The sequence below is a fragment of the Salvelinus sp. IW2-2015 genome, linkage group LG13 (assembly GCF_002910315.2).
Source record: "Salvelinus sp. IW2-2015 linkage group LG13, ASM291031v2, whole genome shotgun sequence".
NCBI lineage: Eukaryota > Metazoa > Chordata > Actinopteri > Salmoniformes > Salmonidae > Salvelinus > Salvelinus sp. IW2-2015.
This window is the reverse complement of record NC_036853.1, coordinates 23,428,137-23,454,350: the sequence shown is the minus strand read 5'-3', so window position 1 is coordinate 23,454,350 and position 26,214 is coordinate 23,428,137. Positions and strand designations below refer to the sequence as shown.

At 42.3% G+C, this 26,214-nt stretch overlaps 1 protein-coding gene across 3 annotated transcripts; it reads left to right on the top strand.

Moving 5' to 3' along the window:
* Positions 1-2,715: 2,715 nt before the first annotated feature.
* LOC111972338 (discoidin domain-containing receptor 2) lies at positions 2,716-25,104 on the top strand. Of its 3 annotated transcripts, none has more exons than XM_023999360.2 (16): positions 2,716-2,832; positions 11,104-11,206; positions 12,191-12,422; positions 12,638-12,785; positions 13,135-13,237; positions 14,430-14,613; positions 14,833-15,073; positions 15,212-15,283; positions 16,074-16,210; positions 16,415-16,634; positions 16,806-17,050; positions 17,295-17,422; positions 17,650-17,847; positions 20,687-20,921; positions 21,228-21,377; positions 21,484-25,104. In XM_023999360.2, the coding sequence occupies exons 2-16, from the start codon at positions 11,127-11,129 to the stop codon at positions 21,613-21,615; spliced, it is 2,505 nt and encodes an 834-aa protein (XP_023855128.1). In that variant the 5' UTR covers positions 2,716-2,832; positions 11,104-11,126; the 3' UTR covers positions 21,616-25,104. The 3 variants fall into 3 exon arrangements, with proteins under 3 accessions (XP_023855128.1, XP_023855126.1, XP_023855127.1); XM_023999358.2 differs by having other exon boundaries at positions 2,761-2,832; positions 16,098-16,210; XM_023999359.2 differs by having other exon boundaries at positions 2,761-2,832; positions 16,466-16,634.
* Positions 25,105-26,214: the final 1,110 nt, after the last annotated feature.

The following is a 26,214-nucleotide window of genomic DNA, read 5'->3' as shown; positions in this document are numbered from 1 at the left end:
AGTGGGCTGATACAGTATTTATTCTGCTGATAGGCAGTCCCGGGGAGCTGCTTGGCTACTGTGCGCATGCATAGTTTAGAGAGAACATTGCTGTGCAGGCCAGTCAAACTCTTCCACGCAGATCTCGACAAAGCATTTCTGTATGGACCTGGCTTTGTGCACGGGGCATTGCCATAAAGTTGGAAACGCAGAATCGTCTAGATTGTCATTGTGTGCTATAGCGTTAAGATTTCCGTTCACTAGAACTAAAGTTTCAAGCCCGAACCACGAAAACAGCCCCAAAGAGGTGGCGCTATGCATTGGGGCAGGTAGTGTTCTCCTGGCTTCCGCCAAAACCAGATCTGTCTGTTCGACTTCCAGATGGTGAAGCCTGATTCATCACTCCAGAGAATGAATTTCCACTGCTCCAGAGCCCAATGGCGGCAAACTTTACACCGCTCCAGCCGAAACTTGGCATTGCGCATGGTGATCTTAGGCTTGTGTGCTGCTGCTCGGCCATGGAAACCCATTTCATGAAGCTCCCAGTGAACCGTTCTTGTGCTGACCTTGCTTCCAGAGGCAGTTTGGAACTTGGTAGTGAGTGTTGCAACCGAGGACAGATGATTTTTATGCGCTATGCGCTTCAGCACTCTGCGGTCCCGTTATGTGAGCTTATGTGGCCTATCACTTCGCAGCTGAGCCATTCTTACTCCTAGTAGTTTTCACTTCACAATACCACCACTTAGAGTTGACCAGGGCAGAAATATGACAAACTTACTTGCTGGAAAGATGGCACCTTATGACCGTGCCACATTAAAAGTTACTGAGATCTTCAGTAAGGCCATTCTTTTTCCAATGTTTGTTTATGGAGATTGCATGGCTGTGTACTCGATTTTATGCACCTGTCAACAACGGGTGTGGCTGAAATAGCCGAATCCACTAATTTGAAGGGGTGTCCACATACTTTTGTATATACAGTGTATGTTTCCCACAACCAGAATAAAGCCCTGTACATAGCCAACTGTATGAAGCTCCAGCTTTTACACTGATGCCTGACAGTGGCACTCAATGGCCTGCTTATTGTGAGCATGTGTCAGTATTTGCTGCAGAGGGCAAGGAGACGTTTAGTAGGTGTGTGTGTGTTCTGCTGCTGGATCCTGACATGTTGCTCTATCAGCCACTGCAGCAGCACACGGCCAGGAGAATGTTGTGTTTAGTACGGAATGAACATCTGAAAACGTTGCGTGCCCACACACTCACTCGTACCTCTTTGGCATAGGATAATGACCAGGGAACCTCCCCTTTGGCTTTCTGATCTCTCCACCTTAAATATGTAATCTGTATTAGGGGAAACAGTTCCACTGTCCGTCCCCAGCACCTTTGTTACTGTTTTTATTTTGTGGACGAAACGGAGGTGAGGTGTGTTGAGCAGAGTTGTCAAAACTAAAAACAGCCGTACATATTGTGCTATTCGCTTCCCCCTGCAATGATGTCAGAGTGAAAAAAAAACGTGTTTGTTGTCTGCAGTAACTTCTTTGTTGTAATATTCCAAACGGACGAGGCAGTTTCACTATGAAGGATTCCAGCTTTAACTCTGTACAGTCCATATTGCACTATTTTATATAAGCAAAGATATAACAACCACTAATGATTCTGATCCAGTCGTTCCAGTAATAAATGAACATTACCACATTACCATTTTGTTTCCCATGCTTTAAATGCAGCATGGTGTTTCTTACCTAACACGCTATTGACACAGTGAGCAAGCCACATACTAAGACTGATTGTGATTATGTAACAATGAGTTAGAATGACAGTAAAGTGTTTACATGTGCAGCAGCCCCCCCACACACCTTTTACTAGATCATTATGCAAGTGGGAGGCCAGACAACCACACAAGACTAGAGTCAATTACTAAAAGCTTTGTTCAAGATCACTGTGAGTAGACATCAACTTTTCCTTTGAGGTTAGACCATTGGCTGTTTGGGTCTGTCGAAGAGAGGAGTCCTGCTGGACCTGTCTCTGTCTCGCTGTATAATCAGTCCCACTGTGGTAATGTCTGTGGTGGCCCACTCTGCTTCTCTCGCTCGCTCACTCTCTCTTTCCGCTCTCTCTCTTTCTCTCTCTCTCTCTCTCTCTCTGCCTTACTTTGAATTTATTCCTACCTCCTTTTGTCTAAAGTTCTCTAACACACCCACACACATTTACTATTAGATGTTTAGATGTATAGGTACAGTTTTATGTACAGTTTTATTCCTTAGAGCTGTCTACTGTAATGTTGAATTATCCCTGTTTGACTTTAATATCCCTTTGCTATTCGCTTGTGTTAAGGTAATGATGAATGGAAATTCCACTTTTAGATGGCAATTATTGTCTTTATTGAGCAAATGAAAACCATTCCTCCAGTAAAAGCTGTAGCTTTCCCATAGAACCTCTCAGATGGTCTGGTTCCCTAGAGGAAAGGCATAAAACCGCATCAACTGCCTAAATATACCACATGGATCCAAACACGGACCCTTGAACTTCTGTTTCATTTCATCACAGTCCAAATATTCCAACTTGTATGACATATTTTGACTGTCTGTTGTTTTCCTATTGATTTCAGGTTTGAAGACCCTCTCTGTGTGTGTGTTTGTGTGTTGTGTGTGGTGTGGTGTGTGTGTGTGTGTTGTGTGTGTGTGTGTGTGTGTGTGTGTGTGTGTGTGTGTGTGTGTGTGTGTGTGTGTGTGTTGTGTGTGTGTGTGTGTGTGTGTGTGTGTGTGTGTGTTTGGGATGAGCGCCTGTGGGACAAACACTTCCCGTTGCTCATCCTTCTCTATCTGGTAGGAGACGTCACCTCACAGGTTAACCCAGGTGAGTGTTGCCATGGGAACGGTGTGGGGAGCTGTGTGTGCACGTGCTTGTGTGTGTTTGTCCATGTGGTGGCCTTAATTGCTACTGCTGTCTCTTTGATATGAGTAGGACTGTTCTGGTGTCCATGGTTTTCTCCACTTTTACCACTCTATGGGTGCTTCACTGAGGGAAAGTGTGATGTCAATGAGACGACCATTATATTTTACAAGGAAACCCAGAAGCAACGTTTGTTGGCAGAGACGGATCACTGACAACCAGTAGGCAACAGAGAGAAAATCTGAGTCAACTCCTGATAAATACAATGACTTGGGACTATAGTACGTATGACAACATTATAGAGCTGTTGTCATTAAATGGAGGTTTATAATTGGATTAAGAGCAGGGCACAAGGCCAACACTGCTGTGTGTGTGTGTGTGTGTGTGTGTGTGTGTGTGTGTGTGTGTGTGTGTGTGTGGTGTGTGTGGTGTGTGTGTGTGTGTTTGTGTGTGTGTGTGTCTAAATAGAAGTCCCCACAAGAATAGTCAAATAACAAAAATATGACCAACTGGGGACATTTTGTTGGTCTCTACAAGGTCAAATGTTATTTCTAGGGGGTTTTGGGTTAAGGTTAGAATTAGGGTTAGGAGCAAAGGTTAGTTATAGAGTTAGGGTGAGGAGCTAGGGTTAAGGTTAGGTTTTTGTGTTAAGGTTAGGGTAAGAGTACGGGTTAGGGTTAGGGGTTCGGGAAAATAGGATTTTGAATGGGACTGAATTGCGTGTCCCCACAAGGTTAGCTGTACAAGACTGTGTGTGTGTGGTGCGTGGTCTTTTACAGCTGTGGCAGTCTGCTCTGAGAGAGGGGGAGATAATTGTAGAGTCAGTTCTCCACATTAACATTGCTTTTTAATTAAAGCCTGCTCCAGGCAAACTACAAACACACCAGAACATTTCTCACAAAATTGTCTGGGGTGCCTCGAAGCAAACAAAGGCTATGTTACATATGCTGTAAACTTTTATTTTTCTGTGGCTTGGTGCAGGGAAACAACAATTTATTTTCATGGACATTCATGAACAAATATCAAAACTTCAACGTCTTAACAGTAGAGTGACAAACACATACACACACACACTGGACACACCAGTGGCGGCCAGTGCTGTTTAAAATGAGGGACGAGTGAGGACGTTTTCTTTTTCATGAGCATGGCGTTATTTCTATTACAGCGTATTGGATGACTGTCATTCATATTCCATTCACCCAGTTCAATGTAACAGCGATAGGTTTAGGCTACTACATGATACTCACATTTTCCCTGTACTCATCTTGAGGTTGTTACAACCTAGCCTATGAATGAAAGTTTGCAACATAGGTGCACACAGGTCGAGAGAAGAATTTGACAGACAGTGACACATGGACAGACAATGACACATTCAATACCGCATTGCACACTTTTGCCTCCATCGAGCTGACGTAGAGTGTAATCAAGTCCAACAGTTGCAAACAAGAATTTCTATTGGACAAATTCAGGTATGTTTATCCCCGTTTTGTTCCATTTGCTTCCGTTTAAGAATGTTTTTCAACAGAATCGACAGAATGAATACCTGCTCACGCGTAAACACAGTTCACTTTCATAGCAGCCACGTTGTATTTCTTCTCGCATCTATGCGCTCTCCTCCTCTCAACTTTTCCTTTCGCTTGTGGACTTCAATGCACAACACATAAGCTGTATGTGACCAGGCAAAAAAAACTTTCCAAGCCAAACCATATCATACCTCTACACACAGCCTACATCATTGTCACCATATTACCTAAAGTAACTTCATAGTCAACATAGCTAATAGAACTAACACGTTAGTAAACCCGCTACAATTATGCAGTAACATTAGTGTACAGTCAGTAAGCAGTTTAGCGCTTACACCGGCGTGCCCCGGTGGCAATAAATTACAGTGCATTTGGAAGGTTTTCAGACCCCTTGACTCTTTCCACATTTTGCTACATTACAACCTTCTTCTAAACATWATTTTTTTAAATCCTCATAAATCTACACACAATATCCCATAATGACAAAGCAAAAACAGTTTTTTTGAAATGTTTGCAAATGTATTCAAAATAAAAATGGAAATATTAAATTTACATAAGTATTCAGACCCTTTACTCAGTACTTTGTTGAAGCAGCGATTACAGCCTCAAATCTTCTTGGGTATGACACTACAAGCTTGGCACACCTGTATTTGTGCAGTTTTTCCCATTCTTTTCTGCAGATTCTCGCAAACTCTGTCAGGTTGGATGGGGAGCGTCGCTGCACAGCTATTTTCAGGTCTCTCCAGAGATGTTTGATCGGGTTCAAGTTCAGGCTCTGGCTGGGCCACTCAAGGACATTCAGAGACTTGTCCCGAAACCACTCCTGCGTTGTCTTGGCTGTGTGGTTAGGGTCGTTGTCCTGTTAGAAGGTGGAAGTTTCACCATTAAGGATTCCAGCTTTAACTCTTTACAGTCCATATTGCACTCTTCACCCTTCTGCCTGGTAGTGTGGTAGCACACTACCACTTCACTTAAGGTTCCAAAACCCTATGCATTTGCATGGTAGTTACATAGGTGCAGTTAAATGGTTTGTAAAAGTGTCCAAAAACAGTTTTCGCTTTGTCATGAATGAGGTACTGTGTGTAGATTAATGAGGATATTTTTTTATTTAATCAATTTTAGAATAAGGCTGTAACATAACAAAATGTGGAAAAAGTCAAGGGGTCTGAATACTTTCCAAATGCACTGTAGTAAAACCAAAAGCTTACAATGACTTGGAAGAGTTCCAGTGTTGCGTTGGATAGTCAAAGCCAGCTAGCTATCATAGCATRCCTCTGTTTGAACAGGGTGTTTGAGTAGGCTTAACTGGCTAGTTGCATTTGCTAGCTAAGTAGGCCTAAGTGAAACGGGGAAAAAATGACAATCTCTCTTGCTTCTCTTTCATTTTGGAAGAAATTAATTTGTTCGAAACTGTTCAACTATTGTCTTTCTCTCTCTTTGAGTCAACTACTCACCACATTTTATGAWTTCAGTACTATATTAATTCTCTCATCCTTTGATTGGGTGGACAACATATCAGTTCATGCTGCAAGAGCTCTGATAGGTTGGAGGACCTACTCCTGAAGTTGTCATAATTACTGTGTAAGTCTATGAAAGGGGGTGAGAACCATCCGGCTACACCTGGTGCTACCCTAAGTGCTGTCGAGGCTACTGTAGACCTTTATTGCAAAATAGTGTGTTTTAATCAATTATTTGGTTACATGTGATTATATTTAGTATAGTTTTATCTAAAAATGATAACTTTTAAAAATGTTTTACCATTTTTATTTTTAAGAAATTCACRGAGGAGGATGGTCCTCCCCTTCCTCCTCTGAAGAGCCTTCACTGAGACACACCCTTCTCTCCATTCATGCGTGTATTTTACAGCCTACAGTGTGGCTGATCTTTAAGACTAGCATGTTGCTATATTGGAAGACGGAGAGAGAGAGAGAGAGAGAAGGTTTATACAAAATGGGTGTTCTCTCCAATGGGACAGAGCAGTGAAGTGGTAGGTGCTGTGGTTGTTTTCAGGCCTGTCTACATCTCGTCATCTCTGTTGCTAGAAGTCTCTGACCGGGTTTATGAGATGTGCTCCGGATATACAGCAGAGTGGTCAGCTTGACAGTATACAGCTTTAGTCTATCCCTAATACTTGATCTACAGTCCAGTCTTATCCCAACCTGAATCCACCTCTATTTATCCATCTATCTCTACTKCAGGCTTATTCCAGTCTCTATGGCTCCAACTCTACAGTGAAAGCATGTCGCCCACTCAGAATGGAAATGGGAAAGACAGAGATGGTATAACTGCACTGCTCAGGAATTTTAAACAGGGGAAAGTTGGCATCACCATGCATCTCATTGCTACTAAATTCAGCAATGCATATTTCCTGCCTTCTGTTTTCTTCCTCTCCATCCTTGCAGCAGAATGATAGTTAGACACAGTAAGACCTGTGATTGAGTCAACGAGACTCATAGCAAAACTGTGGAGTGACAAGGGACAGACAGACGCACAATTCCCTCATCCATTCTCGAGTGTTTCAGAGAATCTTTGTCCAGTTTAGAGGATTTGAAATCTGGAAATAATTAAGACTTCTCTCTCATTTGCCGTCAGCAAAATGATTRTCCACAATGGGGGATATTTGGGATTTAGAACATTTTGTTGCATGAATTTAAATGAACTTTGGCCATGTTCGGGTGCATTAGTACTTTGCACTCCACCACTTCTGAGTAATCAACAATCCCAGCAAATACACATGGGAAGCCCATTTCAATATACTATCCTGCTGTCAGTATGTCTGGAATGCATTAACCACAGACTCTGCATGCACAACACACACACAAAAATAAACTCCCACCAAGGTCAGATCGTCCCGTGATTTAAGGCTGGGTACAGCCATTGCGATGAAGATATTGTTCTCATCATATTACAATAGAAAGGCTATGAGACAGTTTACACAAGATGGCCAAGGACAACATTGAGTATAATATCAGAGTACTGTGTGTGTGTGTGTGTGTGTGTGTGTGTGTGTGTGGTGTTGTTGTTGTTCGTGGTGTGTGTGGTGGTGTGTGTGTTGTGTGGTGTGTGTGTTTGGAGCCTGTGGTTAGACAGCAAACACTATGAAACAAGCCTGCCTTTCACTGGCCAGAGCACGAGCACAGAGAAGAAAAAGGGGTGAGAGAGGGAAAGAAGCCACTTGGAGCTGGATCGGTGTGTGTGTGCTTACGTGTGTGACCTGTAAGAGTATGTGCCAATATGGATGTGAGAGGGTTCGTCCAGCTCTCTCTTTCTATATTTGGGCAGCAGGTAGCCTAGTGGTTAGAGCATTGGGCCAGTAACCAAAAAGTCGCTGATTTGAATACCCGTAGTGACAAGGTGAAAAACCCTAATTTGCTCCAGGTGCGTCGTACTAGTATGGCTGACTCTGTAAACCAACACATTTCACTGCACCTATCTGATGTAGGTTAAAATAAAAACATGTTTTTTTCTCTCTTTCTCGCTCCACACAGGGCTGGTATTTTTCCACCTTTTCAGAGGTGATATTTTATTTTTAGATGGTGTGTATGTGTACACATTTTACTATACTTGTGAGTACAAGAAAGGCCTCACAAGAATAGTAAACCAACTAAAATTCAGAAATGAGAGGACATTTAGCTGGTCCTCACTTATAAAAAGGCCATTTTAGGCTAAGGGGTTAGGTTAAGGGTTAGAATTAGGGTTAGGAATTAGGGTTTGGGTTTAAGTTGAGGGTTAGGGTTTAGGAAAAATAGGAATTTGAATGGGAATCAATTGTTGGTCCTCACAAGTGTATAGTAAGTCCTCACAAGTGCCCCATGGGCCCCATGGTAACTCTAGTCTGAAAACAACAATCAATTGCTCTGTGAATGCATGCAAAGTCAGGCCTAGTCTCCCCCTATTTTTCTCTCTTTCTCTCTGGTTCTCTTTCTCCCTGCCTCTGTTTGCAATGTACACCTGTATGTGAATGGACTCATGTTTCTCCTCTCACTCATAGATCAGTGGTGCGTTACAGTTGTAGGATATTTGATCCAGTTTGCTACAGCAGGAAAATAATCCTGCAGCAACAGGAAATGTGAATTATTATGTGGATTATTTTTGATGGGGTTGATGTATTTTTCGTAAAGTAAAATCAATTCTTAAAAAGTGGAAATTGCAAACTTCAGAAGCCTTTTTGAACCTCAAATACATTTCAAGTTAGAAATGTCCTGCATTGCAGGAAAGGTGTCCTGCTACAGGGTGATCAAATTAAGATCCTACACCTGTACTATGGTCAACAAGCCCAACTTCCACCACTCATATATTAAAGGTCGACTTTCGGCATGAAAAATGGTCCAACTCTGCCTCTTTCTCAATTTTCAAACAGAAATGTGCTCTGCCTTCGGTGCTTCATCGATTTGTCATTCTGGTCATGTGCTCCACAATTGACGTAGCTAGTTCGTTAGCTATGTTAGCCACTGGCACCTAACACCTCCAGTATGTGTTGACGTCATTTCACAGGATTTGTTTTTGGATGGAAGCTGTAGAGATAAGTAAGAAATTGCACTTCTGTAGCCAAATATCTCATTCATCTTTTTTTAAGCATTAAATGACCTGGTATGGTGGTGCATTGTTATACAGTTTAAAGCTGTTCTTTTGGGGGTTTTGCCCAAAGTTGACCTTTAAGCACAGCATTTTCATCACGCAAAAGTGCACAGATCTGTGCAAATGAGTACTGTGCACACTTTATTATAATCTACAGTGTGAATCAATTTGATTTCATCTTTATTAATTAACCAGAGTTTAGTAAACTGTTGTAAAACATATTATGGATGTTTTGCTCACCGCTCGCTTATGGAGTCTTAGAGCTGCCTGGAGAGCCAATGAAATGTTCCCGAATACAACACATGAATCAAAACAGACATTATTATTGGAGGAATTGCAGATGTTATCACATTTGATTGCAATRATGTTACCAAGGGTACCACTAATAGACTGGAAATATGAAAAGTGTGCGATGATTATGGCTGACATGTCTGTCTAAGCATGAAGGAGGCAGGAGATGGGGGAGGGAGGACAGGAGAAGATAAAGAGAGGAGAATGTGAGGGAGGTGCGGAGGAGAAGGTAGTCTCACATCTGGAATAGTTTTTTGTTTTGGGACGGATCTGTTTCTGGAGCGAGTCTCACCGTCACTGCCAGGACGAACCCTGAGAGGTTTCCCCATATTGATTTTTAAGCAAACATTTGGAAGAGGGAAGGAGAACAGAAAGAAAGGATAAAAAAGTGAGCTGAGGGGCCATGCTGAAGGGAGAGTCTCCCTGGCCTGCACTTCCTCCTCTACTCCCTGGGACCAGCCTGACCCCAAGATATCACATACTCTGTACACTTCAGTATACACACACATAAGCATACAGGTATTTCTCTCTCTCTGTCCCTTTGTCTTTCTGTACCTCTGTCTGTACATCTGTCTGTACCTCTGTCTGTACCTCTCTCTCTCTCTCTCTCTCTCACTCACTCACTCACTCACTCACTCACTCACTCACTCACTCACTCACTCACTCACTCACTCACTCACTCACTCACTCACTCACTCACTCAAGTGTTCCCTTGTACTTCCTCTGCCACTCATACTGACCAGCATGACTCTGTGCTATCACACACACACTGTAGGAACTACAGTATACACACACACGTTTGGAAAAGAGTTTAGCCGGAAAGCAGAGAAGACATTGGTTCAATTGTTTCCAAGTTAATGGTTAGCATCAGTTTTCTACTGAGTAGAGAAGACCGTTGAAGCAATGATATGGCCAGTGATTATTATAATCCTCAATAAATAATCCATAAACTCCCAGCTCTGGGCTAATATTGATGGAAAATCACCTTCTATTTTTACTTCCAGAAACAAAGTAAAGAAATTCTATTTCAGGCTTGTAAAAGTTCAAAGATACCATCTCTTCTATTTCACAAGTAGTTACCCGCTTGCCCAGCGGATCACAGTGAAACAGGATGAAATGTTCAAACGCCCACAGTTAACTTTGATCGCTCCACTCTGCTACAGGGGAAAGACCACACAGGAGCAAGAGGGTATTCTCTAAAACACACACACTCACTACCCCTTATATTTGCACTGGCAGAGAGGTTGAACGGATCCCTGCTCTTTATTTCAATAAAGCAACCACACTCTTAGTGCTGGGGAAAGGGGATGTGTTTTTGTMCCCACCCTGACTAAACGCCCACCTCTCTCTCAATTTCAGATTGTGATGACTCGAGATTTGATTTTAGAGGAAGGGAGTAGGAGGGTGTATGTCTGTGGTTTATAATAATTCATAATAATGATTAATGTCTGAAGGTCTATTGTTTATAGACACCACCACTGTGGTTGGTCTGGCTYGGCTGGGCTGGGCTGGGGGAGTTATGATTAAAACCCAGTATATAGTATTTAAAACCATGGCACCAGGTGGATGAGATTAGACACATAATCCAGGTCAATACAGACTGTGTGTTTATGTCTGAGACCTCAGCAAGAGTTACCACCACACACCTTGGTGTAGTGCAGGTGGTCCAGTGAACCGTGCTCGCGTGACGAGTAACTTTGCCTGTGGTAGCTCCTTGAGCTAATGTCTATGCTTTACATTGTTTCAATAACGGGTTGTTCATACTTGAGCACATGTTTGGGTGTGTGTGGTGCGTGACTGTGTGTTTGCATGTGTGTGTACTAAAAGCTGTCTTGTGTTGTAGGTGTGTGTCGGTACCCTCTGGGGATGTCAGGAGGGCAGATTCAGGATGAAGACATCTCAGCCTCCAGTCAGTGGTCTGAGTCGACTGCTGCTAGATACGGCAGGTACCGTAGACACACACACCACACACACACACACACACACACACACACACACACACACACACACACACACACACACACACACACACACTCTGCAGCGTTGCAGTTCTTGACACAAACCAGTGCGCCTGGCACCTACTACCATACCCCATTCAAAGGCACTTCAATCTTTTGTCTTGCCCATTCACCCTCTGAATGACACACATACACAATCCGTGTCTCATTTGTTTCAAGGCTTAAAAATAGTTATTTAACCTGTCTCCTCCCCTTCATCTATACTGATTGAAGGGGATTTAACAAGTGACATCAATAAGGGATCATAGCTTTCATCTCGATTCACCTGGTCAGTCTATGTCATGGAAAGAGCATGTGTTCCTAATGGTTTGTACACTCAGTGTATACATACATACATCTCAACTTCAATTTAGTAGACTGGACACATACATGCGCCCCCAGAACTACACACATGAACTCTCATGTACACTCGTATGCACTCACACACAAAAGTATTCAATAGCGTGTGTTCGTGTGTGTGTTTTCAATAAACTGCGCATCAATTCCCGCTCTCAGCTTGTTGTGGATAAGCCTAGAAAGAGCAAGAGAGAAAGAAACCGAGAGAGAGAGAGTGAATGTGTGTGTGCATATGTGTGCATGTTGGAGAGTGTGGGTGGCCTGCACTCAGTGTAAGGAACATAATCTATGTTATTTTTATTCTGACCTAGCTTCCCCTTGCCAGCTCAGCCCTAAATTAACACTTTCACATTAATTTACGACAAAGGTGCTTGTTTAATAGGCTGTATGAACTGACATCCAGCCACCACACTCACTTTCCACTCACCTCTCCTTTCCCTCCACCCTTTCTCTCTCTCTGTGTTCTTCTGCCTCCCTTTTGCTCATTCTCACTCTCCTTTTTTTCTATGTGTTTTTTCTATCTTCCTCTCTCCTCTCTCTCCCTCTACTTCCCCACTCCTCTCATCCCTCTCTCAGGTTGGACTTTGAGGAGGGTGATGGTGCGTGGTGTCCAGAGAGAACGGTGGAACCAGACAGCCTGAAGGAGTTCCTCCAGATAGACTTGCGTTCCCTCCACTTCATCACCCTGGTGGGCACCCAGGGCCGCCACGCAGGGGGCATCGGCAACGAGTTCGCCCAGATGTACAAGATCAAATACAGCCGTGACGGCAGCCGCTGGATCTCCTGGAGGAACAGGCAAGGCAAACAGGTAATCAATCAGTTATTGATTATTGATGAAGTTGATTATTGGTTGACAGGGACAGGAATATAAAAATTTGATCATAAAATATTGATTGATAATGGTACTACTGGTGATTTGTGACGGCGATCTAGGTGGTTAAGGGAACTGGAATGTGTGAGTTATTGCTTATTATTTAGGCTAATTGATTGATTGATTATTATCTGTGGGTGACATGGCTATAGGTCATTGAGGGGAACAGGAATGCATATGACATCATGCTGAAGGACCTGGAGCCTCCGATCATCGCCCGCTTCGTGAGGTTCATGCCCGTCTCAGACCACTCTATGAACGTCTGCATGAGGGTGGAGCTCTACGGCTGTGAATGGCTCGGTAAGATAGGGGGAGGAGAGAGGGAGAGGTGGAGGAGCTCCCTATTGTGAACCATAGGTAGACATATGTAGCACATGGGGATGTGTGAAACTTACTCCTCAGCCTGAAGTGTCGCCACTTGCGCCGCCGAATTGCTAGCCTTTCACATGGCACTGACTGGTAAGACGCTTCAGAAGGGTGGTCACGTGTGCTAGCAAGGCAGAGGTCCTGAGTTCGAGCTTCAGTGTGAGTGGAATCAGGAGGAAGTTGTACACGCTAAGAAACAGTGTGACATCCTTTACACAGAGTACGGCAAACAGTGCTTAGGTTTCAGCTCAATAGGCTAATACAGAGTCCCTCTCTCTGTCAGACGGTTTGGTGTCCTACAACGCTCCAGCAGGAGAACAGATGAGTCTAGAGGGCCAGCCTGTCCACTTCAACGACTCGGTGTACGACGGAGCCGTCATCTACAGGTGGGTGTGCATCGCTCCTACTTTTCATCCTCCTTCATCATCTTGCTCTTCCTCCTTTCTCTTTTTCTTCATCTCCTTATTCTTTCTCCTTTTCATTCTTCCTGTCTTAAAGTATCCCTCCTCTCTCTCGGTTTATCCAACCTCCTCCTCAGTTCTTTCTCTCCTCCTTTTGTCCTTCCTTCACCAATCTCGGAGTTGTGGTTCCACGCTGGCCCTGTTATTGCCTGGTTGCTGTTGTTACGGCAGGATGTAGACAGCGCAAAGGCATGGGTCCTGTGGTTTTGCCACGCATACACACACACACACACACACACACACACACACACACACAACCACAACCCACACACACACACACACACACACACACACACACACACACACACACACACACACACCACCAACCACAACACACACACACACACACACCACAACACCACACAAACACACACAATTACATAACCACACACACAAGAATGCTTCTCTGCACAGTAATGCGCTGGAGTGTTACGAACACACACGGAGACAATTACACCCACACATGGCTTCTGGTGCAGGAACGCGTGGGAGAGTTTGAGTCAGTGTCTTTGGACTAAAACTTGACTTCTTGAGAACATAAATGACTATATGGGTATCCTTGCTGCCTTTCTGTGTTGGTGTTTGAGCCACTGTGTGCTGAATAATTTCCTCCATGACGCTGCCCTCAGTTTGTCTCTGCTATAGAAGTCTGTCTATCTCTATTTCGCTCTCTGCTTCTCTTTCTCTCCCTCTCTCTCTGAGTTTGAGTCTGTGAATGTAGTCTGAGAAGAGAAAATGGCTCAGGTTTTGATACCACTGCCAAGATGAGATGTTGAATGTGGAAAAGATGATGCTGCCACCTAGTGGTGGGTGGAGGGAAGTTGAACAAACAGATAGCGGAATAGTTTCTCTCAAGCTTCCCTTTCACAAAATGAATATTGTGCGTTGTAAAATAAATACTTGGTAATTAAACATGAAAATAGCAATTATTGTGTGTCAAGCAAGGTTGTCGAGTAGTCGTTTACACGTTGTCAGGTCTCCTTAAGGACAGTTCACACAGAGACTCTCTGGTTCACCCCAAAAAACATATTTTTAGTTTGTATTTTGACTACTTCAAAATCCTCAAACTCTGAGCTATATCTTTATCTGTTCTTCTCTCTATCTTCTCCATCTCCAGTATGACGGAGGGCCTGGGCCAGCTGACTGATGGGATGTGTGGATTAGATGACTTCACCCACAGCCACATCTACAATGTGTGGCCTGGCTACGACTACGTAGGTTGGACCAACGAGAGCTTCCCCAACGGATACGTGGAGATCATGTTCGAGTTCGACCGCACACGCAACTTCACCACCATGAAGGTGGGTGTGTGTGTGTGGGTGTCAGGGGCTGTTATCTCCCAGCTGTTTACAATGTGTGTAAGGGGAGTTTTTTTTTTTTATTATTCCCAAATAACAGGCATTACAGTTCTAAATCTTTCAGCTTCTTGACCCTTTTTCCAATCACCAGAACACATTTTCACAGATTTCACTCTTCACAACGTATTCCCCTCTTGCTCACCCATCTCTCTCTGTCTCTAGGTGCACTGTAACAACATGTTCATGCGGCATATCAAGGCATTCCGCCAGGTGGTGTGTTACTTCCGTTCCGAGGCTGACTGGGAGGCCACGCCCCTTTCCTTCAGCCCTGTGGTGGACGACGTCAATCCCAGCGCCCGATTCATCACTGTCTCTCTGGCCAATCACATGGCCAGTGCTATGAAGTGCCATTTCTACTTCGCTGATGCCTGGATGATGTTTAGCGAAATCACCTTCCAGTCCGGTAAATGTTTACACACACACATGAGATCACCTCCAAATCATGTGCTGTAGAGAAAACACACCTTGTTTGGTTTGAATATTAATCTGTAAAGTATTATCAGTGCTTTGTTGTGATTTACGTCTGTCTACTCTCTTCCAGACACAGCCATGTACAATACTACCCTGGCTCCACCCAAGACTGGCAGTGGCCCCCCCACCAGCACTCAACCAGGTCAGTTCCCACTACACATGCATTGCACACACGCTTTATCAGTTTTTACCTCTTTTACCACACACTCCCACCCGTGAGAAATGGCTGTGGCCAAAACCCACTTCCTGCTTTAAGATCGGACCCTTTTTTCCCCAATTTTCGTCTAAAATMACATACCCAAATCTAACTGCCTATAGCTCAGGACCTGAAGCAAGGATATGCATATTCTTGATACCATTTAAAAGGAAACACTTTGAAGTTAGTGGAAATGTGAAATGAATGTAGGAGAAAATAACACATTAGTTCTGGTAAAAGATAATACAAAGAAAAAAACAAGCATATTTTTTTTTGTACTGTCTTGGAAATGCATGAGAAAGGCCATAATGTATTATTCCAGCCCGGGTGCAATTTAGATTTTGGCCACTAGATGGCAGCAGTGTACGTGCAAAGTTTTAGACTGATCCATTGCATTTCTGTTCAAAATGTTGTCTCAAGACTGCCCAAATGTGCCTAATTGGTTTATTAATAACTTTTTAAGTTCATAGCTGTGCACTCTTCTCAAACAATAGCATGGTATTCTTTCACTTGTAATAACTGCTGTAAATTGGACAGTGCAGTTAGATTAAGAAGAATTTAAGCTTTCTGCCAATATCAGATATGTCTATGTCCTGGGAAGTTTTCTTGTTACTTACAACCTCATGCTAATCGCATTCACCTACATTAGCTCAACCGTCCCGAGGGGACCCACCAATCCTGTAGAGGTTAATTCTATCATCCAATCGAATGGTGTCTTCCCCCATCCCCTCCCCAGGGGATGACCCCACCCACAAAATAGACGACAGCAACACCAGAATTCTGATTGGCTGCCTGGTGGCTATCATCTTCATCCTCGTCGCCATCATCGTCATCATCCTCTGGAGGCAGGTCTGGCAAAAGATGCTGGAGAAGGTGAGAGATCCCACCTGTTCACACATGTTTAATCTGAGCCAATAAGCGTTTTGATGCACCATGTCTCTGAATGTGAAAGTTAGTTTGTGACTGTTCGCTACTATCAGGAAATGCAAAATATTATACAAATCTTACTATTTGCCATGTGTTGATCAATCAGGACTGGTCAGATGTGTCTCTTCACCCCAGCATCCTTTATTCTAGGCCTCGCGGCGGATGCTGGACGATGAACTAACTGCTAGTCTGTCACTACAGAGCGAGACATTCGCCTACAGCCACAACAACCCTTCATCATCGTCAGCACTCAGCGAACAGGAGTCTAGCTCCACCTACGAGCGTATCTTCCCCCTGGGCCCTGACTACCAGGAGCCTTCACGACTGATACGCAAGCTGCCTGAGTTCTCCCACAGCTCGGAGGAGGCCGGTGAGTATACACAAAGGCAGGGTTTAAATTACCAGAAAAGACATATGCGGGAGTTGGGTTACGGAGGTTGAAAAAATTGGATGTCTGTGTTCTGTAAGCATGAAGTCGCCCTATTGTGTATTATCATGTCATATTGCTGATTTTATCTTCAACTCTTTTCTCCGGTTCCAGCATTAACTAGCACAGTGGTGGCAGTGACAGCCTCCAAGGCTCCCACGGCAACATTTGCCCAGGACGGAGTCCCTCACTATGCCGAGGCAGACATCGTCAACCTGCAGGGCGTAACCGGGGGCAACACGTACGCGGTCCCTGCTCTAACCATGGACCTGCTGTCAGGGAAGGATGTGGCGGTGGAAGAGTTCCCCAGGAAACTGCTCACCTTTAAAGAAAAGCTGGGCGAGGGACAGTTTGGAGAGGTTTGTGCTCTCTGGACATCGCATAGTAAACAGAAATCAATTCTGTGAATGATTTACATTACATCAATTAAACTAATTTCTTATGCCCTTCTGAGATAAAGAACATTGATCAGGGTCATTGAATAGATTCATCTYGTGATTTAAGCTCGAGAAAAAGCTTTCACAACCTTTGTGGCTCTTTAGAACCATCGTTAGTGACCATTAGATGTAGTGTGTTGAGTCTCCATGTTTCGTCCCCCTACAGGTCCACCTGTGTGAGGCAGAGGGCATGCAGGAGTTTATGGATGAGGATTTCTCCTTCGACATCAGTGACAACCAGCCAGTACTGGTGGCTGTTAAGATGCTAAGAGCAGACGCTAACAAAAACGCCAGGTGAGGGGGGCCACATTCCTGATTAGAGAATACAGTGAATGTCTGCACATGCTGATCCCAAATGTATTGTCCACATAGACATGTTTTTTGAGTGATTCTTCCAGCACCCGTACACATTTTGAATGTGTGTGTTGTGAGATATATTCCCATATATTAATCAAAGCTCTCAAAGTCTCCCCTCTGACTTCTAACCTCTGCCCTTGTCTGTGTTCCTATGTTATAATCAGGAACGACTTCCTGAAGGAGATTAAGATCATGTCTCGTCTGAAGGACCCRAACATCATCCGTCTGCTGGCAGTGTGTATCTGCAGTGACCCCCTCTGCATGATCACAGAGTACATGGAGAATGGAGACCTCAACCAGTTCCTGTCCCGCCATGAACCTGAGGGACAGCTAGCGCTCATCAGCAATGCACCCACTGTCTGGTAAGGGTGAGGGGAGGGGGGAGTGTGTGTGTGTCGGGTGAGATGGATGTGATTTTGATGTGCAGGCAATCCTCGGTTGACTTATGTGAAAGCTGGTTCCTGTCGTGAGTCTACATTGCGTTCAAAGAGGAAAATGAGGACTCGCAGGTGTAAGTCATCCAAACATTGTTAGAACATAAAATGCAAGTTTCTTTATTGTGCTGTATTCCTCTGAGCATGCCACCCAAAACGCACACAAGGACTTGGCACCCCTGAGTGCATCGCTGATTTGGCTCGACGTCTGGAATTCTATCAGCTCAGTTTGAATTGCGGCCTCATCCAGCAAGGGTATCGTTTTCTTAGCAAGGGAGGAGAATTATCCACCTGGGCGGACTGTGAGAGGATCACGTACAAACGCAATTATATCCTTGGGCATGCTGTAGCCTTCAAATCTGGTGGAGAAGTTGTCCCTCAGCAGCTTGATGTAATCTTCCATCACCTCTGTGACAATGCAGCGGCCTGGTCCCTCTGTCTAAATTGAACAACTCAAGCTTCCTAGTAAAAGCCTCAAGTTTTTCCACCTTGTCCACGACTGTTTTCCCTCTTACTTGTAACTGCAGATTTAACCCGTTTAAGTGACAGAATATGTCAGCCAAAAAAGCTGTGTGTGTGGGTAGCTTGCAGTTAACATTTCAAGATACTTTGAAAGTTCCATGCTTAGATTCATAATGACGTCTGAGATTGAATTATTTGCAGCAACATTTTCATTGCTAATAAGACACACTGGCTTGGCATTGGGAAAATATGGGGAAATGAATGCATATCTCTCTGTACATTCTATCCTGAAACTTCCAATTTGATTATCCACCTTTTTTTATACTTTTTTGAGAGCAACATTTTCCCTTGCTTTCAAGCTATTTGTTCTGAACCAATGTTGATGTTAAAAAACAAGTGTAGCCTACAGTAGGCTACGTAGACCTGCTTTTCCCAACCAATCAAGGCACAGAGAAATAGACAAAAATAATAATTGAATAGAGACATGGTGATTTTATGAGCGTAATCAGATCAAAATTATTGTTATTGTCACTGAATTTATTATGTACTAATCAGATGTGTTAAACATTTTCAATTTGTAGTGTTGGCCAATTATAATTGCTAATATTATATACTAATTATGTCCTGGCCCGCCGACTATTAGCTCAGAAGAAATTTGGCCTGAAGCCAAACCTAGTTGACGAACCCTGATTTAGAGACTATTTCAGATGCATTCACATTGAGAAATGCAAATGAGTGATATGTTGCATGCAGCCATATTGTGGTTCTCACTGGTTAAACTGATTTTGGGGAACTGTCTATATAGAAGTTCCTGTAAAAAAGAAAAACACAAACACTTTCAAAAATAATTTTGTCCTGTATAAATGAGATTGTTGTTTGTGGGGGAAAATAATATTTCTGTAACTGGAAGCATTTGGGAATGGATAATAGACGTTTCACCACGTTGTCTGTAATGCTATGAGCAAGGTTTAAAGGGGGAATCTGGGATTCAAACAACAACAAAGCAGCACTTTAGTCAACAGCGATGGGCTGCAGATGGAAAAATGTAACAACTCTCAAATTCATAGACGGAGCTATGAAGGAAATGATTGACCATCCATGAGATCAAAATGATCAAATATTTTGTACCAAACCCAGATTGCCCCTTTAATTCCAGAGGGCAGGCTTTGAAAGCTATTGACGTAATCAAGCAGATCTTAAGGCATACATACACATACTAAATATTTATTTGGCATGTGCATGTTGTTCTAGTGTGAAATTATTACTGACATTTCTACAGATTTATACCGCACATAGATTTTATCAAATGGGGTTTAGTTCACCTCATGTGACTACAAATCTGAAATGATTGAGACTTTTATAGTTTATTTCCAAATATATATTTTAATGCAGATTACCCTACACTATTGACTAACACATGTCATCTAGGAACCTGTATAATGGTATAGCTAATAAGCCCAGCTATCGGAATGGATAATGTGAACTCTAAATTCTCCTAAATTGCCTCTCGATAAGTCTGTCACTGCAAGTTATCACGTCCACTGTTCTGTTTACCTGGCTATGCAAATGAAATGACATAGTCAGTCTAGGTAGGTGTGTGACTGAAAACAGACATAATTGAGACCGTTGCTTTTAACTCTACTTTAAAAGGATGTCACAAGGCAGTTTTAGTCTTTAATAACAGATTATATATATTTTTTAAATTATACACCATTTTAATAGGTTTTTAGTGGTTGTATCATATGACATTTAAAATGATCCCTTGTCATGACAGATGATAGAGATGTTACATTTTTCGGCATTTGTGGCAGATTTGATTAACTTTCTTCTGAATTGAAGGGCCCACTACAAAGTATGCATTGATGTCATATCATGACCCTTTAAGAAAAAACTATTTATGTAGCCAAAAATGCATTTTAAGGTTGGTTGCAACATATGATATTAGTGTTTTTCAAATGTGTGCCAAAGTTAAAATTTTTGTTATGAATTACACCAATTCACAATACTGTTGTTGTTTAAATTCAACCTCGAACAGTTACACCATATGCCATTTTCACCCTTTGACATGCCAAAACTGTAAAAATATATCATGCTTTATGATACAGTACATTGATGCGGTGCCAAACGGAGGAGAACATGTAGAAATGTGATGTAAGAAGATGTTTTGTATTACAGTTTGTATTTACACATTTACAAGGCTATGTGATGATATTATACAACGGGTGGGTCTAATCCTGAATGCTAATTGGTTGAAACCGCATTCCAGCCGGTGTCAACTCTCCTCTCTTTCTCTTCTCTGCTTCAGCTACAGTAACCTGTGCTACATGGCCACTCAGATTGCCTCAGGGATGAGGTACCTCTCCTCGCTCAACTTTGTCCACAGAGACCTGGCCACGAGGAACTGTCTGGTGGGGAAGAACTACACCATTAAGATCGCTGACTTTGGCATGAGCAGGAACCTGTACAGCGGAGACTACTACCGCATCCAGGGCCGGGCCGTGTTGCCCATAAGATGGATGTCCTGGGAGAGCATACTGCTGGTGAGGAGGGAGGGAGGGATGGAAACTGGTGAGACGTGGTGCCCCCCTGATGGTCATACATAGTGTAGATACCTCAGTTTACTTCACGGAATGAGGCCACTGGCTATCAGACCATTCACATTATTAACCTGACTACATTGTTATAACTGGAGTGCAATCCCTGATAAAACATTAAATCGCTTATGTTTACTGTAATGGGCCAGTGAATGAAGGTTTTGGTTATCAGTTGAACTATCCCATTTTTAAGCCATAGAAATCAATAACTTACGTAGCCTAATGTCTGTTGTTCTGCCTCTTCACTCCCAGGGAAAGTTCACCACAGCCAGTGATGTGTGGGCATTTGGGGTGACGCTGTGGGAGACCCTGACCTTCTGTAACGAGCAGCCTTACTCCCAGCTGACTGACGAACAGGTCATAGAGAACACTGGCGAGTTCTTCAGGGATCAGAAACGACAGGTGAGAGAAACACGCACACACACACTCACCGTGACTCACTCTCTTTTGCTGTACATCTACCTGCCTATGTTCTACTGTGTTGTACCTGATTGTCTATGTGTTGTAGGTCTACCTTCCCCAGCCAGTGCTGTGTCCTGACTCTGTGTATAAGATCATGCTGAATTGTTGGAGGAGGAACACCAAGGAGAGGCCTTCCTTCCAGGAGATCCACCGAGCACTGCTGGAGAGCCAAGCTTAGGGCCAGTACCCCTGGGCCGGGCCAGCACACACACACACATACAGACAGACGGACAGATGAAACGCATCAACAACACATTACGCATCCATCAAAAGTTCAACTCAATTCAACTAATGATGCACGGAAAAAGAAAGGCAAAAATTACAAATGGCTGTCAGATTGTCTCAGATAGAGAAGCCAAAGTGAATTGTAGCAATGAAAGTTCGGTATTTTTAAAAATGTATAATTTATTCAAAATTATACTATAAATGAGTGTTCCCACCTTGTTTAATGTAGTGTATGGTAATGGCACGTCTATGAATTAAATTGTGTTTTCTTTAAGAAGACTGCTTGAATGTAAATAAGAATGCAAGTTTCATGGATGTCTTAACAAAACATAAGTGTTCAGTTTGGAGATTTTTGGTGAATTTTTATATTTGAAAAGGTTTTTCATCTCAGTCAGTCTGACAGTTTATTCAAAGCCAACAGGGATAATTATGTTTTCATAAAAATAATGCATTATAAGACTTGTCATAAGCATGATCCTGTCTTATTATAAGCCCATTTCAATTAACATTATAACATTAAACCTATTGGCTTTTGATTAAGGAGTTACAAATTCATAACATGGACATTAACCAAAACTCAACTATGTCTCAACTGTAGTACTCTGGCATACACTCTGCTACAGTGTCTGCCAGTGATATTTGACCAAGAGTGCTCAGAGACATCAATATGTATGTACTTCTCAAATATTCATATTTTGTATTTATATGTATTGTTTATTTGTTTGTTCTGTTTGCTTCTTGTTTACAGTACCAGTCAAAAGTTTGGACACACCTACTCGTCCTAGGGTTTATCTTTATTTTTAATATTTTCTACAGTGTAGAATAATAGTTAAGACATCAAAACTATGAAAGAACACATATGGAATCATGTAGTAACCAAAAAAGTGTTACACAAATCAAAATATATTTTATAGCCACCCTTTGCCTTGAAGACAGATGACACTCTTGGCAATCTCTCAACCAGCTTCACCTGGAATGCTTTTCCAACAGTCTTGAAGTAGTCCCCACATATGCTGAGCACTTGTTGGCTGCTTTTCCTTCACTCTGCAGTCCAACTCATCCCAAACCATCGCAATTGGGTTGAGGTTGGGTGATTGTGGAGGCCAGGTCATCTGATGCAGCACTCCATCACTCTCCTTCTTGGTCAAATAGCCCTTACGCAGCCTGGAGGTGTGTTGGGTCATTGTCCTGTTGATAGTCCCACTAAGCGCAAATGATAGTCCCACTAAGCGCAAACCAGATGGGATGGGATGGCGTATCGCTGCAGAATGCTGTGGTAGCCATGCTGGTTAAGTGTGCCTTAAATTCTAAATAAATCACAGACAGTGTCACCAGCAAAGCACCATCACACCTCGTTCTGCATGCTTCACGGTGGGAACCACACATGCAGAGATCATTCGTTCACCTACTCGGCATCTCACAAACACATGGCAGTTGGAACCAAAAATTTCAAATTTGGACTCATTAGACCAAAGGACAGATTTCCACCGGTCTAATGTCCATTGCTCATGTTACTTGGCCCAATCAAGTCTCTTTTTTCTTATTGGTGTCCTTTAGTAGTGGTTTCRTTGCAGCAATTCGACTATGAAGGCCTGATTCACACAATCTCCTCTGAACAGTTAATGTTGAGATGTGTCTGTTACTCTGAAGCATTTATTTGGGCTGCAATTTCTGAGGCTGGTAACTCTAATGAACTTATCCTCTGCAGCAGAGGTAACTCTGGGTCTTCCTTTCCTGTGGTGGTCCTCATAAAAGCCAGTTTCATCATAGCGCTTGATGGTTTTTGCGACTACAATTTTCCTCATTGACTGATCTTCATGTCTTAAAGTAATGATGGACTGTCGTTTCTCTTTGCTGATTTGAGCTGTTCTTGCCATAGAATGGACTTGGTCTTTTACCAAATAGGGCTATCTTCTGTATACCACCCTACCTTGTCACAACACAACTGATTGGCTCAAAGGCATTAATAAGGAAAGAAATTCCACAAGTTAACTTTTAACAAGGCACACCTGTTAATTGAAATGCATTCCAGGTGACTACCTCATGAAGCTGGTTGTGAGAATACCAAGAGTGTGCAAAGCTGTCAAGGCAAAGGGTGGCTATTTGAAGAATCTCAAATATTTAAAAATCTTTCATTTGTTTAACACCTATTTGGTTACTACGTGTTTCCATATGTTTTATTTCATAGTTTTGATATCTTAACTATTATTCAACAATTGAGAAAATAGTACAAATAAAGAAAAACCCTTGAATGAGTAGGTGTGCCCAAACTTTTGACTGGTACTTTATATATTTGGGTACTGATCAGCTTTTATTTTTGCATGGGAAAAGTTGTACATTCAGTTTTGTATTTTGTTCAATGTCTTTCGAGAGTGTCATGGAAATTCTAAAGTGAGACTGTAGATTATTTCAAACAACTACTTTATTATAAGATTTGTAAAAATGGAGCAGTCAACAATCCACTCAACATAGTCCAGAGTTGAAAGCTCAAACAAACAGAATTGGCTCTCAGCTTTTATAGAAAAGTCCAACCTCTTTGTCTATGTGGCAGTCCGCAGATGTGTGCAAACAGGTGTGGGGAACATAGTGTATAAAAGGTGTTTAGCTTGTTTGTTCCTTCATGCAAGTTTCCACACAGAAGAGTTCCTGCAGATAGTATAAACGGTATGTCAGATACTTAGGTCGCACCCGGCTCTTATCTGTACGCCCAGACGTATGACTAAGTCACATAAGACAAGCCTGCATCAGCTAAAAAAACACTAGCATATAACAATGAACAATTCTCGAAGTAAAAACAGCATAGTATGTCTAATTTTGTAATTTTCCACGACAAGAGTTGTATGAGAAAATGGCAGTTAGCTTTGTGGGAGGTGGGGTGGAGGATATGCCTTCAATAACATTACAAATGTTTGTTCTAGAGACGCCTAATCTATTCTCATTCATATATGTGACCAAATCACTGTTGAAATCAGATCTGAGATAAGCTGCATTAGTGCGGGTCCATGTTCGCTCCATACTGATCAGATTATGGTGCTAATCAGGATCCAGACTGGAGGGGAGATGATGGGCCAACTGTATGTGCAGAGTAGTCTTTGAAAAGTGAAACGTAGGAAAATATGCTTCAAGAGAGAATGTTTTTTAATGGTTAGTGTGTTAGCTACCTTTATACAACAAATGTTGTTCTAAGCTATTTTTGTGTTGTATTGAAAGTGTTAAAATTGACAGTTTTTCTGAACAAGAAACCAACTGTTTATGATGTATCTCTGTTGAAAGAGAGCGAGAGCTGAACGGCCGTTAAAGGGTTTCTGAATAGAGTTCAGGATGATAATCAGTCAGAAGGATTTCAGACAATGTCAACTGCACATGGTTTAGTTTTATTAGATATTTGTATTCTAATGGTTTTTTGCTAATTAAAAACAAATATTTCAGAGAAAACATCAAATTTGTCATGGTGATAATTTGTTACAGACAAAAATAAAAATGAAACCACCAAAATAATGCTTTGTCTATTGTATAGCTTTACAATAAAGACTACATTCACAATATGAATAAGAATAAATACATTTGTGACAGCCAAATTATATCTTGGATCTAGACTGGCTGGGGCAACATCCAATCACATCATAGAAGCGGTTAGCAGTAAAGCTACCTTTACTCTACTGTAGTAAGTAGTTCAGAAAATGTGTTTCTGTATTTTATACCTTTATTTAACTAGGCTAGTCAGTTAAGAACAAATTCTTATTTTCAATGACAGTCTAGGAACATTGGGTTAATGACAGATTTTTTTACTTTGTCAGCTCGGGGATTTGATCTCTCAACCTTTCGGTTACTAGTCCAACGCTCCAACCACTAGGCTACCTGCTGCCCCTAACAGTTCTCCATTATTATGAGCAAGAATGACTAAAGCCGTGTCAGTTACTGGAGCAAACAGATAAATATACACCGCGTCTTTGCTTTTTTACTGTCTGTCGCGGTTTATGGTAAAGGAAAATCTATTGCAACTTGCTCTCTCCTTAACTTACTATAGTGGCAGCGAGGTTACTGTAATATTAGAAACTACAGTAATGTAAAATGTGTTGACAGTAGCCGAGGACACATGTTTTATACGTTACTGTTGCAGTTAAAGGAAAGATTCACCCATTTTGAATGTTATATCGTTTTTGTGTACCTCATTTCATGTTTTCACGTATATCTGCAATTAGTGGGGGCGCTCGAGTGGATCACTTTTGTCGAGTTGGTGACCATTGTTGTTCACTGCCTTTCAAAGTTGTATAATATGGGGATAAAAATTGTCCGACTTGCTCCTACATGTCAACTGCATGAACTTAACAAAAGTCATGTGATTAAAGGGCATTAAAGCTGAAATATATTTTTGGGAGCCCTTACAAAATTCACATAGAAATGTGGGTTATTGACCTGTCATTGTTATTGAAAGCAAGTCTGAGAAGCGGTAGATCTGTTCTATGTGTGATATTTCTAAACTACCTGTTTTCAAGTTACATTTTTGCATCTTTTACTTTCAGTTTTTGCTGTATACCAGCTTCAAACAGCT